We start from the raw sequence: 15,707 nt of genomic DNA on the forward strand, positions 1-15,707 counted from the left end.
AAGTACATTTTTTTTTAGATTTTGAAGATGATTTTGATGTTTTTTGTTAGGTGGTGTTTGGGAGAGATGAGGAAACTCTGTTTTTAGTAGACTCATGCTTTCCTTGTTATATCACATTGAATTTATATACTCCTGAAATGTTTTCCTTTCAAACAGCACCATTTTATATTATGATTTTATGATTCTCAAGAAGTGGTTATACATGAATGAAAAGGTTAGGGGTTCAAGCCTCATTTGATATATGGAATTATCATTTTGATCTCCATTGAGTTAATAAATAAACAAGTCATCATGATGAAATGTTTAAACAATTGTGTGCAGTTCTCTTTCTTTTATGTGTGATCGGCATTATACATGTAATCATTAGGAACACGATTCTCTCCTGTTTAGGTGATGTAGTGTGTCAATCTTAACCCTAATAGAGCCAGGGGGTGTTTCACAAAGATTTAAGTGTGACTTGAGTCACTCTTCAAATTCCGAGTTGCATAAGGTTTTAAAAGACATCACTGCGTTGGTCAAAGCAAGCTAAGAGGATGCGCAATACTATGTATTAATCATTGAAGGTCAAGTCCACCACAGAAAATTGTTGATTTGAATCATACAAAGATAACACTGCAAATTTCAACTCAGCGATATGCAAATGAGAGAGTCGATGATGTCCTTCACTCACTATTTCTTTTGTTTTTTATTGTTTGAATTATTCAATATTTCAATTTTTACAGATTTGACAATACGGACCAACTTGACTTAACCATTAACTGTTTAAATAATGGCAATTCCATACAGTGTATGTTCAGGGAGGAATAAAGTTTTGTTTCACATGACAATGAGGAAAATATTAGAATTTTTCATATTTCATATGATAAAATACAAAAGAAATAGTGGGTGGGTGACGTCATCAGTCTGCCAATTTGCATAACGACCAGGATGTGCATACAACTGTTTTGTGAAATTAAGCGAAACTTTAAAATGTCATAACTCTCATTTTACATACGATTTTGATGAAATTTTCAGTGTTTTACTTGCTGGATTTTTCTCATTTTATTCAAATCAACTTTTTGTTGGGGCGGACTTCTCCTTTAAGATTGTGCATTACACATCTCGTGCAAACCAAAATTTAAGCACGACTAAGTCACATTTAACTTGTTTGTGAAACACCCCCCAGGGGGAGCAAAATACCAAATCGGCCCACACCGTAGAACCACCAAATAATGTGCTCATTCATTAACCGTATAAAATCTTTTGCTCCATCACCACGTATCCTTTTTGCCCATTCTTATTTGAAATGTCAGCCTGACCCAGAAAACTGACAACTTTCGAATGTGAGTGGTGCAGATTCTATCCCATTGCATTATCATACTGATAATTTTAAGGAACAGTACACATAAATATAAACATCTAAAATGGTAGTGTATGTTTAAAAGTAATTTATTCCATAATAGACTTTACCCCACATACAATTAATGTAATACTGACAGAATATTTACATCAAATTACATACATGTAATACATGTACATACATGCATGGGGTACATTCTTGGGGTATTAAAAAAACAAAATAAACTGTTAAAAAGTGTCAAAATGTTTAAACCAAACTAGTTCCATGTCAAGATAAGCACTGAATTTTCACTTTACTGCCATATAGAGTGATTTTTATGTCTGCATGGAATTTTTCAGCTCATTCATCATCCCCTTCATCCCGTTTTATTTCTCCTGATAACTTAAAGATAGATCTGTTATATAGATTAATTTATCACATTTTTTTTCATGAGGACATAAAAACAATATACTACCCGTGTTATATTTTGATGACTGCCCCAGTGGAAAGGTACTAGAGAGAAAATCACAAGACAATTAAGTACATGGCCTATGGAAAAGTTGTCTCTACCGGTTCCATGACATTTGCTCCAGCGACAATTGCTCAAATGGAGAATCTGGACATTAAGCGAAATGTAAAATCTAACCTCTAAAACTAATAAGCCCCAATCCTTAACTTCATATTATTCTGAACCAAAATATCTATTATAATCCTAGGTCTAACGAATTTTGAATTTATTCATTCTTAGGGATCTCCATTTTAAAGCAGCCATAACTCTCTTAATTCAGATTCCACAAGTACATACCAGTATGTATACGTGTAAAGCGCATTAGAGAGAGGTTATGTGTATTATGCGCTCAATAAATTAATCTTTATTATTATTATTATTGCATGTCAGATTTCTTTCACCATTCTGTTGAACTTATTTTCTCCTCTGTCACATGAAATTTTATGACCAAGAATGAATTCCCCTTATAAAGATAAATACCAGTTGTGGTAACGATCTCAAAATGAGTTTGAACAGAATCCAATGAAATTATCGCCAAAGTGTTTGTAGGTGTAAATAAAAAAATATGTGCCTAATAACTCTGGAAGAAAACACGTTATTGCTGAGAAATTAGCAAAATAAGCACAGAATTCCATCAAATGTCAGGTATTCTTCGAAGCAATAGAGACTTTTAGGAGCAGTGAACGAGAACAACGTAGCAGTCGTCTGAACATTCGAGTCAACATCGTCGTATGCCCTTGTTCACTACAGATGCGAATACTTTAGATTTCACTCGACTTGTACGTCCACGTGAAACAGCGCGATAACCAGCGGGTCATGACACGCTGCCCGACCCGGAAGTCTGGCGTACCATCGCCTGGCGACCCGGTCGGGTGATGCGAAGGTGCAACTTGTGCACACTTGCTTTGATTCCTTTTACGCGAGTTAGGATATATATCGATATATAGTTTGGAGATCAGAAAGCAATTTCAAATATGATAAACATAATGCATCGTACAACTTACATTAATTTTGTGAAAAGTCACTGAAAACTGTGTTTTAAAAGGGAAAGGTTGATCTTCTTGCTGGGCTTGAACGGTTAAAATGACGTCACACACGTACACGTCCACTATGATTTAGGAGAACCGCAAAATGGATGTGGCGACGTCCTCGATTCTGATAGTGGACGTCATCTCGTATCAGTCGTCTATGTCGACGTGCATTTCTAAAAGTGCTCAATATTAATTCACTGTCCCACATATGCTTTTCTGTGTTAGTGATCATCAGAATTTTCGATTTTGAACTAAGATTTCTTGATTTTACAAAGATAAGTTTACATTAATGTACCAGATCTTGATGTTTGATAATATTTTGACAATTAACCTTCATTGATTTAAAAGACTTTCTCATGAAATAATTGTTTGATGCATCTACCGTCTTTTACCTTAGTTTAAAAGGTGCTTGAGGTTGAACTCCCTGCTGATAGCTACCCTGTGAATATAGAATAGATAAACATATACCCTGAGGATACCTACTGGGGATGAGCACTATTCTCTACTAAAGTTCGGAAACCCAGCATTATACTGAAGACTCTGAAAAAATATATTTTTTAACAAAATGATTTGAGCAAGGAACAAGTTTTCATGTTGATATCTGCACCATCACCCTATGACATACATGTGGTTTCCACTCACTGCACATGTGTGGCTGATGGCCATTTGCTCACTTCCGGAATCACCCATGTTGTCGGCCGTTTTCCCCCAAGCTAGGTGGAACTTAGCCATAATATTTAACAGTCAAAGTATGCGATGGACGATCGACTCAAAATGGCTTATAGCAGTGGGTCAGCCATGTGGTCTTCATCAATCAATCAGTCATAAACTCCCTTCAAGGCCAGAATAGGTCTCCATCATCAGCCAATCAAAAGACTGGTACCATTTCCGTGATATCAACCAATCATAAATGCCGTACCAGGCCAGAGAAGTCTCCATCATCAGTCCAATCAGAAGACTGGTGCCATTTCTCTGCTTCATGTAAAGATATTTAGCCAGGTCCTCCCATTAAAGGTGAACTTATTGTCTGTGAGTTGGGTTATCAATCTCTCCAAGCAACCTCTACCTCATCTGTTCGATACCTACCAATAAAAAAAAAGACGATGATAAGATGATAATCAGAGATGACAACCTTCCTGCTTCCATTGTTAGGCTCTTTAAAGAATGACCCCCACCACCTTAATCCTCCCCAAAATAATATTTTTTTTTATAAACCATATTAAAATGTAAAATTAACATACTAATGTTATAATAGTGCAAACTATTTTGTTTCTAAACATGTCATTTTACACAAAATAAGGCTCGGATTGCCCGAAAAAGCATCTGACAACTCAGAGCTTCCAGGGCCCTGAGGCAGATCCTGGACCATGGCAACACAGGTTAAGATGTGTGCTGTGAGCACATAATTTGATGTCAACTCTAAATCCTCTGAAATTCTGCTATCTCCAAATTTGACATCTCTGAATGATAATAACAATAATAATGGTCTGAGTCACTGGCATAAATCTGCTATGTCACACTATGGGGGGGGGGGTGAAACAATAGATTATCCCCCCCCCCCCCCCCCGAACAATAGGTTCACAGCTTGGATTTACACCAGTGCTTTAATAATGGTAAATCTGCCTACAAAATTTTGTGTTCTTGAATTTCTGAAATTCCATGTTCTTTTTAGAGAGCGACATTTCGGCGGCAAGCTGCTAGACCTCGTCAGGCGATGAACAAAGTGTGTATTTGAGTTTTCATCAGAATTGGATTTAAAACAAGTTATGACATTTTAAAGTTTCGCTAAATTTCACAAAACAATTATATACACATCCTGGTCAGTATGCAAATGAGGAGTCATCCACTCACTATTTCTTTTGTATTTTATTGTATGAAATATTCTAATTTTCTCCTCATTGTCAAATGAAACAACTATTAATTCCTCCCTGAACATGTAGAATTAGCATTGTTTAAGACTGTAGGGTTGAGTCAAGTTGGTCCTTATTGTCAAATCTGTAAGAAAATGAAGTATTATTTAATTCAAACAATAAAAACAAAAGAAATAGTGAGTGAGGGACATCATCATTTGCAGTCACTGAGTTGTACATATCACTATTTTGTGAAAAATAAGCGAAAGTTTAAAATGTCATAACTTTCTTATTTTACAACTGATTTTGATGAAATTTTCAGCATTATGCTACATGTAGTTTCATTTTTCTCTATTTATTCAAATAAACATTTTTCTGAACTTGACCTTTAATATCTTACCTCTGGGTACACCATGTTTCTTCTAAGGGAGTGGTTATACCAGAATTAAACATCTCTAACCCAGCCTGGGCTATCATGGCTCCATTGTCGATACAGTACCTAAAAAAAAAAAATTGAAATCAGATTCAGAAACTTCCTACCTGTACATTAAAGACAGTTGACACATTTTGCATAATTAAAATATTATATTACGTGGAGGTCAAACTGTCCTTTTTTTTCCACAAAATGAGAAAAAAGGTATCCTGCCTTCTATAATGTACATGCAATAAATCAACAAATGAAACTCATGAAATAGATTTGAGGAAAATCACAATCCCATCAATCTAATACAGATAAAAAGCATTTAAAATCACACAAAAATTAATGTCATACCCTTACAGATCTTGAAAGGAAATAAAAGAAAGAAGAAAAAGTGCATCTCATTGAAAAATGGGTAGAGCAAATCATAGGCAGATGCAGAAGTAACAAGTGTGGGTAAATGTTCTAATGCCCAAGCAAAATGATGCACACTTTGTTTCAATAAGATAGAGATATGGATCTTTGTAATTTGATAAACCATGCTCCTCTCTCACCATTATGCTTACCGGTGGCCGCTCATCAACGGTCAATAGTAAATTCATGCATTTGGCCAAATTAAAGACCAGTCACACGTGCGCGCACAACTAGTGACATCAGAAGCATAACGAGCCACAGATTTTGAGGGGGCCTGACATGGTGCATAGGGAAAATTTGTAAAAAGCTGCGAGCAAATGAAGTAAGCGAGCAAAAAAATTGACCTTTATAATACAAAATCTACTTTTTTGGACAAATTTTGACATAATATTCATAAAATAACGTCTTAATTTCACCCGTTTCCTTCCCTTTTCTTTCTTTTTATTCTTGGTCATGATTTTTTTTTTTTTTTTTTTGGGGGGGGAGGTCCATGGCCCTCCATCTGTTTTGTCAGTGAGACATCATTAGGATCCACGTTGTCATACTTTATAAAATGATTTACCTATCATCAGTAGCACACAGTGTTGCTCCTCTCTCTTCAGCCATCAATCCCATCATCTTCTGTAGTCTCATATTACCTGACAAAGGAAAGCCAAACCATGAAGGAGAGTCAAACCTTGATACAATGCACTTGACTTTGGAGCCATTCGTCAGTCAGTCAGTAGTGTACTGTTTTAAATTTGTTTCTGTCCCAAAATGTTCGATTTTAACATATCAAAAGCATTTCTTTTGATTTTTTTGTTGGTGTTAGATTTTTTCGGTTGATAGAAAGACATCCATGTACATATTTCATCCTCCTTTGGATCTTTTTAAATTACATGTCTATAACGTTAACTCATGACTTTAATACATATTCTTCACCACTCCTCAGCACATACCTCATTTGCCCTCTCTAACTGGTCAATATCCAGTCATTACTTTCTGAGCTTTTGTCAGGATAGCCAACCGGTTCCATGACATTAATTTTGCTCTGTCGACGATTGCTCCGCTCTAAATTCCACACAATAATCGAATGACAAACTTCAACACTAGATTTAATATGATACCCTCCCCTAAACCTAACAAAATACCCTATTGCAACCCTAACCCTAAATCTGAGACGAAATAAATCCCAGAGCAAATGTCGCAAGAGCAAATGTCGTGTCACCAGCCATTTTGCCAAAAGTGGTTTTCCACTAGGCCATGACATATAAATCACAAACAAATATACATAGCTGGCTAGAACAACAACAAATTTTGGCACACTTTTCAGCAATTACATATGTTTTGACAATTTACAACTTACATCCCACACCACCTACAATGAGTACCTCAGATGAGCCACAGTGTGCCATAGCTCTCTCTGTGATTTCAACCAGCATAGCAAAGATGGTTTCCTATAAATGTGAAATCAATGAGAATACAGAAATGTCAATGGGTATTGGAATTAACTTCAGCATGAAAACACTTGACATTGACATAAAATTACACATTTCAAACGGGGCCAATTTTTGGAGCAAGATTGGTTAAAAAATGGCTAACATACCCAAGAAATGAACAATGAGATTTGTTGGTGCGAGTGTTTAAGTGTGTAGAACAGGGCAGCAACTTGCGTATAATGCACACATGAACAAACTTTCGTAACTCTTGCAATTCTTTAATGGATTTTCATCAAACATACACCTGAATATTTCTCTAATTTTTCTGCTATTATTGAAACCAACTATAATATAGTCATGGTGAACTACCCCTTTAGTAATTAAAAAAATATTCAATAGAAATAACGAGAGCAAAGAAAATCATGTTAACATGTCACATACCTGTAATGAGAAACACAGATCTTCTGGGGTACATTCTTTTGTTTTTAATTTCTTATGAGCCACATCCTACAAATGGAAAATGATAACATAAAATTCATTCATCATTTGTTTTCTATTCATTCCAATTATTTATTCATGGAAGACCATTGAGTACAAAAAAAAAAAACTTAGGTTAAATCAGATGAGATTAATCTAATCTTATTAATCTAGCTTTTAAATAAAAGAAAATTGACCGGCTGGAAAAAAAAAATAAAGATAGGTTTTGTGAAAATATTGGGCTTGGGTAAAGTGCTGGTTTAAGTTAAAGTTTGACTGTAATTGATCCCATTGCCTTGATAGTCAATGGAGTTCATGTTTATCACTCATGGGTAGTGTTTATTAAAGCTGTTTGTATTAAAGTTATGAGTGACTTTAAGAATGACTGGTAATCCTTTCTTGTGGTAAATGGTACACACCAGATTTTGATTGGTGTTGATTCAGTCCCCATTCAAAACTCCTCTTAAATACTACCAAAAGATTTCATTGAAACAGATGCCAAATGTAGGGGCATTATTTTTATTCAAACAAGGCCAAACTGAACTCTAGAAAGGTCATCAAAATCTTTGCAAACAAGATTTCTCCTCAGATTCCATAGTATATTGCCAAACTTAATGCCAAAAGCAAGAACTTGTACGTTGAGGGTGTCTTTTACCCACAATGCATCACATACCTTTAGTCAATAGAGGGCATAGTAAGTCCACTGGTTTGACAGCATAATGGCTGGGTTGATATATTTTTGTATCTCAAAATTTAAACATTTTTTTATGACAGCTCAGAATAAGCTAGATTTTAGAGTTATAACATGGGTGGCAACCTTCTTTTAACATGAAAGAGTTCTTCACATGTATCAGTAGACTGTTTTTAAACAATATGAAATTGCCACCATTGCTATATTTTTAAAATACAGCCTTTCCTAAGCTGCCCTCATAATTTTTCAATTTTGAGATACAAGGTTTTATCGACTAAGATATCATATGTATTGTCTGGATTGTTGGTAAACTTACCTCAATGAATGAGAGTAAACCAGAAAAGGAAACATCCATGCCCTTCACTACATAAGGAAGCTCTATGTACTGCTTTCCCCTGGGATTAACAAACACCAAATTACAGAAATATCAGATACATCAAAAGAGTTACCATATTGTTAAATTTATACAAATTAACTTTTTCTTCTAAATTTGCATCTTTCATAACACTAATCACAAAATTAATTGAATAATTCAAGTAATCATCAAATACTAATTTTAAAAAATACATAAAAACCCAGACTGAACAGAGAATAATAGCGATGAGATGAAAACAATCTTTAGTCGCACTAACAAAAAAACCAAAAAAAAAAACCAAGAACTTGAATATGAATACTGAATTCTAAATTACATTACATACTGAACCTTATGTCATGGTGATACTTGCTTCAGTTTGATGAAAATATCTCATTAACAGCATTGGAATCTATCTAATGAAGATACATCATGAGCTTGTTTTCATATATGTTCATAATGCATCAGGTAATAAACACTCACTTTTTGGCCATCTGTTCAATATTATACCCCGGGCTTGGATCATTAGAAAGCTGTCAAAAATAAATACACAAACATGCTGTAAGTTTCAAAATAAACTTTTTAATCTCTTAATTTATTCAACACTGGAATAACAACAAATTGGTAACCAATTAAGAATTGCAAAAAAAATAATATTGAAAAAAAGGGATAGAAAATTTTTACTTTTACAATCAAACGTTGAAAATATATAAGTGATAAACTTTGTTTACATTAAAAAGGATCACTGATTCTGATCAGGCATAATAAATGCCTGATGCATTCATAACAGATGGTAAATAGGATTGTAAATAGGAAGAGTGACATAACTCTGAAGGGTTGACATGTACGTGCCAGTAATTTACATGGATACATAAATAGATTAAAATGGAAATAATAGAAAGTTCACATTCACAAAATATATAGAACTGTACAAAACATGGCAGCATGAGAAGTGGATGGGTCAAAATGGATGAGAATAACTAAAGTGTAAGTCAGTTTCAAAATTTGATGATGCAATGAAAAGCATAAGGAAGTTTTATGAAGACAAAATGAGAATGTGAGAATAACTATATTGTAAGAATCCTACCTTTAATATTCTTGCAAATCTATCAAGACAATTTCCGACAGCTATGTCGATAGTTTCACCAAAGATTCTGTAGCGATGTTGTGAGTAGGCTATTACCTAAAAATAAATGAGCAAAAAAAAGAACACTTGGTAGCAATTCAATCTTAACCCTATCTAGGCCGGGGGCTCCCAGGCCCCCTTGAGATCTTGGCCGTCGATTGCGCAATCGTGCCGAAAATTGGCACGCAGGTTGTCTGGGATATAATCTACAAAATTCTATATCAATTCATTTCATGCAAATCGCTATTAATCTGTTATGCTAATTTATGCGTAATTAGTATGCAAAATCATACTTTTTTCCTCTTTGTTATCATAACAAGTCTTTATGAAACTTGACCCCGATTGATGAAACCTGAAGGCTCATTACATATGCAGTATGCAAAGAGAGTGGACTACTTACTTGGGTGTTACCACCACTGACATACAACACTGTAGGATTCTGAGCACCTGTTACCAGTCTCCCCATCTCAATGTCTGTTTCATGGACACATCAAGGAAATTTGAAAGCCAGTTAATATCTGAGAAAGATTCAAAATCAAGCTCATTGATTCAGCTGGTAATGCAATCATAATTGAAACCCTTTTCACCCATTGCCTTTGAGTAAATCCCATAAAGTCAATACAGGGCATGCCCCGTTCCCGTAAGCAATGGGTTTATAGGTCAGACAAGAATGATCAGAGATTTATAAGCCAAGCAAACTTGGAAGACATAGGGTATACTACTCATTATTCCAGTAGAAGCAATTTTTTTTTACTTTAAAAAATTTGATGAATAAATCCCTTAGAAAAAAAGAAGTGGATATTACTACGAAATGATACAGATTGTGATTGCATCCAGATTTTGAAATGTGTAACTATCACTCACTATTGAATAAATATAATGCTGGCCTTGTCAACTCAAGCAAATATCAGAATCCATGGAAAACATTACCGAAGAGGCTCTTGTATTTGGTATGATGATGCAGGGCCCATGGATGATGGCACGAGAAAACAATTTTTCTCACAATCACAGAAATTTAGCTGTTTTTGTAAGCTGATAAGTCACGATGACAGCTACATGTATCCACAATCGTGTGGAACGGAACCTCCCCATGAATCAAGACTAATGTCATTATTTCTCTCTCCTGGATCCATGGCTGTACGCAGAAAATTTGTCCCGGGGGGGGGGGGGCGCAAAGCACATAATTTGTTTTAAACTTGAAAGCAAGGGAGTGAAATGACCGAGCTTCAGAGCTTCTCATGGGGATGCTTTTGCATTTTCAGAAGTGAAAATAAAGAATTTTGTGCACACTATGTAAATTTTCAGTAAAAAATTGTAGGTTTTCAAAAAATTTTTTTGGGGGGCAACTGTTCCCCCCCCCTGGTGTGTATGACCATGCCTCAATCCCAAATACACCAACAACAACAAAAATCTAGTGAAGCTTGTAACATTTGTGACTGTCAAAAAAAAACTTTATCCCACATTGAAAACATTAATTCTGATCTTCTCTTTTGCCTAAATTCAATCTTAAGGATAGAATGAAAGGATTCTATCAGTCAAATTAGAAACTCAAAAGGATACGGCCTATACAATGATTGACTCCAATGATAGGTACATTCCAGAGTTGAGCCACCGTCCTCGCTACTACAGCAACAGACACCAGAGGAGCAGCCATTCCTGGACCTGAGAGGGCAACAGACAACAAATTAAAGAAAGCAAGTCCAATGGGATACTACCTTTAAAACTGCTCTAAAACTAATGTTTTTACTCATTTCGCAGTTCAGGATTACACTACATCTGCTACTTTGATCTGTTTGAATCCATTAATGTCATGCTTCCTAAAGATGGAGGTCTCCCACATTCCAAAATGTATTATATCGATATATTTATATATACTTTTTTTTCTATTTGTTTTAATAATTTAGAAAAAATGAAATTTATCAGGTATAACTATATTTCAAGTAGATTGTTAGAATGATTGTATGCATATGTTATTCATTATGACATTTGCTTATCATGTTATGCTGAGAAAAAATTATTGTAGCATTATGTAGCATTATTGTATTTGTCTTGGATACTGAACTTTATTTCAAAGCATCACTTTATCAAATTGAGATTAATATCATACATGTAGTTTCATCAGTTAAAAGATCCATTGTCAGATTACCAGAGGATTTTAAATTTCCATCTTTTACTACCATATGATATTTCAGAGAACTTGAACTTTATAATGTTTACTTTGAAAATTACCAATAACATATAGCTGATGATTGCAATATTGTCTTTTTGTGAACAGAGAATGATGATTTATTAACACATATGGAAGCGCCATGGTGTAGCGGTTTTGACTCTCGCCTTGTAATCAGAGGGTCATGTGTTCGAATCCCACCATGGCCTAGTGTCCTTTGGCAAGGCGTCAATCCACAATTTGCCACTCTCCACCCAGGTGTTAAATGGGTATCCGGTAGGATTCGAAAGCCTATATAGTATGCCTAGCAATTGAGTCTTGGAACTCTTGCTGGAATGCTCCCAAGGGAGTGGAGAAGGTGCATACATTGTATGCAAGCATGCAAGGATCCGATGACCGAGGTAATTATCTGTAAAGCGCTTAGAGACGTCGTTCTGATGTGTTAAGCGCTCTATAAATGCGGAATATTATTATTATTATTACATAAATGAGCAAATAAATGCTTACCTTTTGTATAACAGACACAATCAATATCCTTTGGGGTTAGTTTAGCTTCGTCTAAAGCCCTAAAATAAAATAAAAATAACAGAAAATATAATGACAATTCAACAATCAATAATTTCTTCTTAGAATGAAAATTTTTGCTCACTTTAATTCTAGGTGATATTCACAAACTTACATACAGATTTTATTATTTTTTTCCTAAAAAAATAAACCAAAAAAATGGGGGACATACAGGGGTGCAAAATGCTTTTACTCTTTCATCTTAAAAGGAATTTGAACATTTACTCATGGTCATGGAGTTTGCTAATATATGAAGACAGAATTGATAATAATAAATACAGAGGCAATCAAATTTTGTCTGTCACAAATATTTTTATTCCTTTTTTGAATACCCCAATAAGTGATAATTACCTTCTCAAAATAGACATGATATGCTGTTGATGGTGCCTGGCAGTATCTCGAGGTTGGAAACCTGAAAAGAAAATGGAAATAAAAATGAGAGTGTAAATTCATTAGTAATTATGAACATAATTTCATGTTATAAAATATAGTACTGTATATCTTATTGTTTTACTGGTTCATAATGTAGAATTTATTTTGTTTTTTTTACCAGCTAAATAAGGAGAGCTTTTACATTTTACAGAAACTCAACTTCTTTTTGTAATATCCACAGGCATTCATTTCTTTGTGTACTTAAATCGTTAAAACAATAACTTTTCGGTCAGCAGAAATCTGCTGAAATTTTGATCATACTATATGAAATTTAATGATATCACCAAGGAAATCTTTTATCGTTGCAAAAATCAAGGGCTTTATGAAAAAGGTTTGTGATTTGGGACCTGTAACATTGGTTAGTGATCTGAGGACATCCTTGGTTTGATTTGTGTACTTGTTTTAAAATGTGAAATTTGTGTGTGCATCCTCGGTTGGCAATGTGGCTAAGCACACCCACACACACACATACATTGTAAGCAATCATCCATAAGAAATGTCTTAGTGGGGTGTTGCAAGAAAATATTTGCAATCAATTGCAAATATTCTTTTGCAATTCTAAAACTGACAGATCAATTTTAACTGTAGCAAATCAGATTACACTCCTTGTTTCAAGAAAAGCAGATTACCAATCAATTGCAAATTCGCAATTAATTTCAAGACCTATGACTGACTTAGGGAATGAAAATAGACTGGCAATTGATTGCAAGTTAAAGCATATCACTGAATAAAGAGGTTTGTTTACCTTCACCAGGTGGAGTGATATAGGTGTGTCTGGGATTAGATAAGACTTCTCCATCTTTGACGATTCCTATACCAAGCTTGTTAGCACTGCCTTCAAAACCTATCACAGTAGGCATTGTCGGATATTATACTAATCTGAAATAGATTGAAAAAGAAGGCAAAGAAAACCACTAATTATTTATATATCATGTTGTCTAATTGAATTCTTGTAACCTTCAGATAGCAATGCTATTTGACTGCAAGAAAGAAAATTAAGTCTAATTCATAAATCACTCGTTAAGCCTCTGTGTAAATCTCAATTCTCAATAACAGATAAAATAATAAGAGAAAAAATAAAAGATTGACTATATATCAAACTTTGAACAGAGGTCCAGTATTAAAAAAAAAAGGTCAATAGACAGTTAAGCTGTATTGCATATTTATACTTGATCATCGATATCAGCATGTGTCATAGAAGTTAAGATCCATTATGGGTTAAGGACTATGATAAATGGATTCAAGCAATAAAGTTGACAGCTCTACACAAATTTGGCAAAGTGTCTAGTACAGTGTTTTTGTGATCACATGTTCCAAACAGCAACGCCAATGGCAAATGCTTTTAAATTAGACTAAAACAAAAAATCGACTTGGCGATATATGTAATTGAAAGGAAAACTTCAAAATTGGTGGTCAAGCGCACATAGGCATAGCAAATTATGTCAACTGCGATAAATGCATCCAACGACAATACTCATTAGTGCAAGTGGATGAGTGGATTATGATTCGGGGTAAAAACAAAACAATACACAGACAGGAATACAATAGATATTTTTAAACCGAAAGATTTAATCTGTGAATGTGACGACTTTCACTCCTTTCTGAGTTTAGGGATGGAAAGATGAATGAATTATATTCCTTGTCTCGTCTTTCCATTAATGCCGAAATGCCCACAATCATCTATTATCTTGTGGCAACTGAACTTGAATTTAACTGATCATGCTCATTCCGAAGATCAGGCAGTAAGTTGTGATTTTGATGTTCAGTTTACTCCATTTTTCCTTTTCCAACTTCAAAGGAGATCGGAGAGATAGGGGCCTACATGGATTATTTCTTCCAGGAATTCATTCTGTCAGGTAGATTTAAAATAATTTTGCACCTAGCCCTAAATATCAAAACAATTGAACAATCGATCGTGCATTCATCACGACTGTTACTTTAGTTTAGTGTTAAATGAGTTTTGTAACTTTTGTTCACGACTTTTCCTCCATTTTATTTCCCTTTTCTTCCCTATCATCATGGTCCTGGACCACTAGGACTAGGTCCATGCTATAATTAAATCATAATATTGCCAGCAGCACCTCAAAGCAATCCTAAAAACACCTTCCAAATGATTCGAGTCGAAATGTCCTATTCTTCTTGTCTTGACTCTAATCAATAAATTAGTGTGTCTATTATTACGTTACTCGTTAGTTCTCTCTCACTGACATCATCTGAATGATGTGGGACTGAGCCTGAGCTGAGGTAAAAACTACTAACTTTTTACAAATATTCAAATTGAAGTCGGCATAAAGATAAAGGCTGGCAAAATTTGATGAAAATGAATAAAATTTCCATATTTAGCCCATATTTTTAATAAATGGCTTCAAATCATGCATTCCAGATGTTTTCATTGCCTACTCACTCACTATGTCACGGAAAATTAACAAAATTTTCGGTAGAACTAGAACAGGTACCGGTACAGCAGCATGCAGGGAAAGGTAGAAAACACACTCACAGTGTCGCCGAAGCGTCCAATAAAAAAATACAAAAACAAAGAAAAGAAAAGAATCGGTGGATAATTAATTCAGTATGAAGACTGAAGATGTGAACGGATCATGAACGTTTGTCAGTAATTTTCAAGGACCATTTTGCCCTTAGGCTTAGCCAATCATATGCAAGGTTAATTAAATGTTTTGTTCTGATATGGAATCCTATAAAGGGCAAACAAAATATGCGAAAGCATTATATTATGATGAGAAAGTGGCCTTCTGTTCCTAGAGCATGATAAATCTTAGAAACATTTTTACTAGGCCTATATCCTTTTGGCGAAAGCAAGCCTCTACTTGCTTTAGCTGCATTTTATGAAAAAAAAATTAACGGATTCCCCCCCCCCCTCAATTTTGGTCCTTTTGACAACAAACCTTATTTAGGCCCATCTAGCGTTCATTGGAATTGACCA

At 34.7% G+C, this 15,707-nt stretch overlaps 1 protein-coding gene across 3 annotated transcripts; it reads right to left on the reverse strand.

The window, feature by feature from the left end:
* Nucleotides 1–1,412: 1,412 nt before the first annotated feature.
* On the reverse strand, nucleotides 1,413–15,404 carry LOC129254148 (probable tRNA N6-adenosine threonylcarbamoyltransferase). 3 transcript variants are annotated; one of them, XM_064094962.1, is made up of 14 exons: nucleotides 15,175–15,404; nucleotides 13,512–13,645; nucleotides 12,686–12,746; nucleotides 12,278–12,336; nucleotides 11,164–11,265; nucleotides 10,004–10,077; nucleotides 9,565–9,660; nucleotides 8,961–9,010; nucleotides 8,442–8,520; nucleotides 7,399–7,464; nucleotides 6,885–6,975; nucleotides 6,102–6,177; nucleotides 5,108–5,206; nucleotides 1,413–3,939 (listed from the first exon to the last, which is right to left on the reverse strand). In XM_064094962.1, exons 2-14 carry the CDS (start codon nucleotides 13,624–13,626, stop codon nucleotides 3,900–3,902), a joined length of 1,008 nt encoding a protein of 335 aa, XP_063951032.1. In that variant the 5' UTR covers nucleotides 13,627–13,645; nucleotides 15,175–15,404; the 3' UTR covers nucleotides 1,413–3,899. The 3 variants fall into 3 exon arrangements, with proteins under 3 accessions (XP_063951032.1, XP_063951030.1, XP_063951031.1); XM_064094960.1 differs by having other exon boundaries at nucleotides 15,171–15,241; XM_064094961.1 differs by having other exon boundaries at nucleotides 15,026–15,226.
* Nucleotides 15,405–15,707: the final 303 nt, after the last annotated feature.

Source organism: Lytechinus pictus, chromosome 2 (genome assembly GCF_037042905.1).
Source record: "Lytechinus pictus isolate F3 Inbred chromosome 2, Lp3.0, whole genome shotgun sequence".
NCBI lineage: Eukaryota > Metazoa > Echinodermata > Echinoidea > Temnopleuroida > Toxopneustidae > Lytechinus > Lytechinus pictus.

Excerpts from the sequence above, each read along its gene's own strand:
- LOC129254148 (XM_064094962.1), bottom strand. The coding sequence starts at position 13,626 with ATGCCTACTGTGATAGGTTTTGAAGGCAGTGCTAACAAGCTTGGTATA. Across the intron at positions 12,337-12,685 it reads ATCATGTCTATTTTGAGAAG|GGCTTTAGACGAAGCTAAAC; the intron begins GTAATTATCACT and ends ATTTTATTTTAG. Across the intron at positions 8,521-8,960 it reads ATTGAACAGATGGCCAAAAA|GGGAAAGCAGTACATAGAGC; the intron begins GTGAGTGTTTAT and ends TGTTAATCCCAG.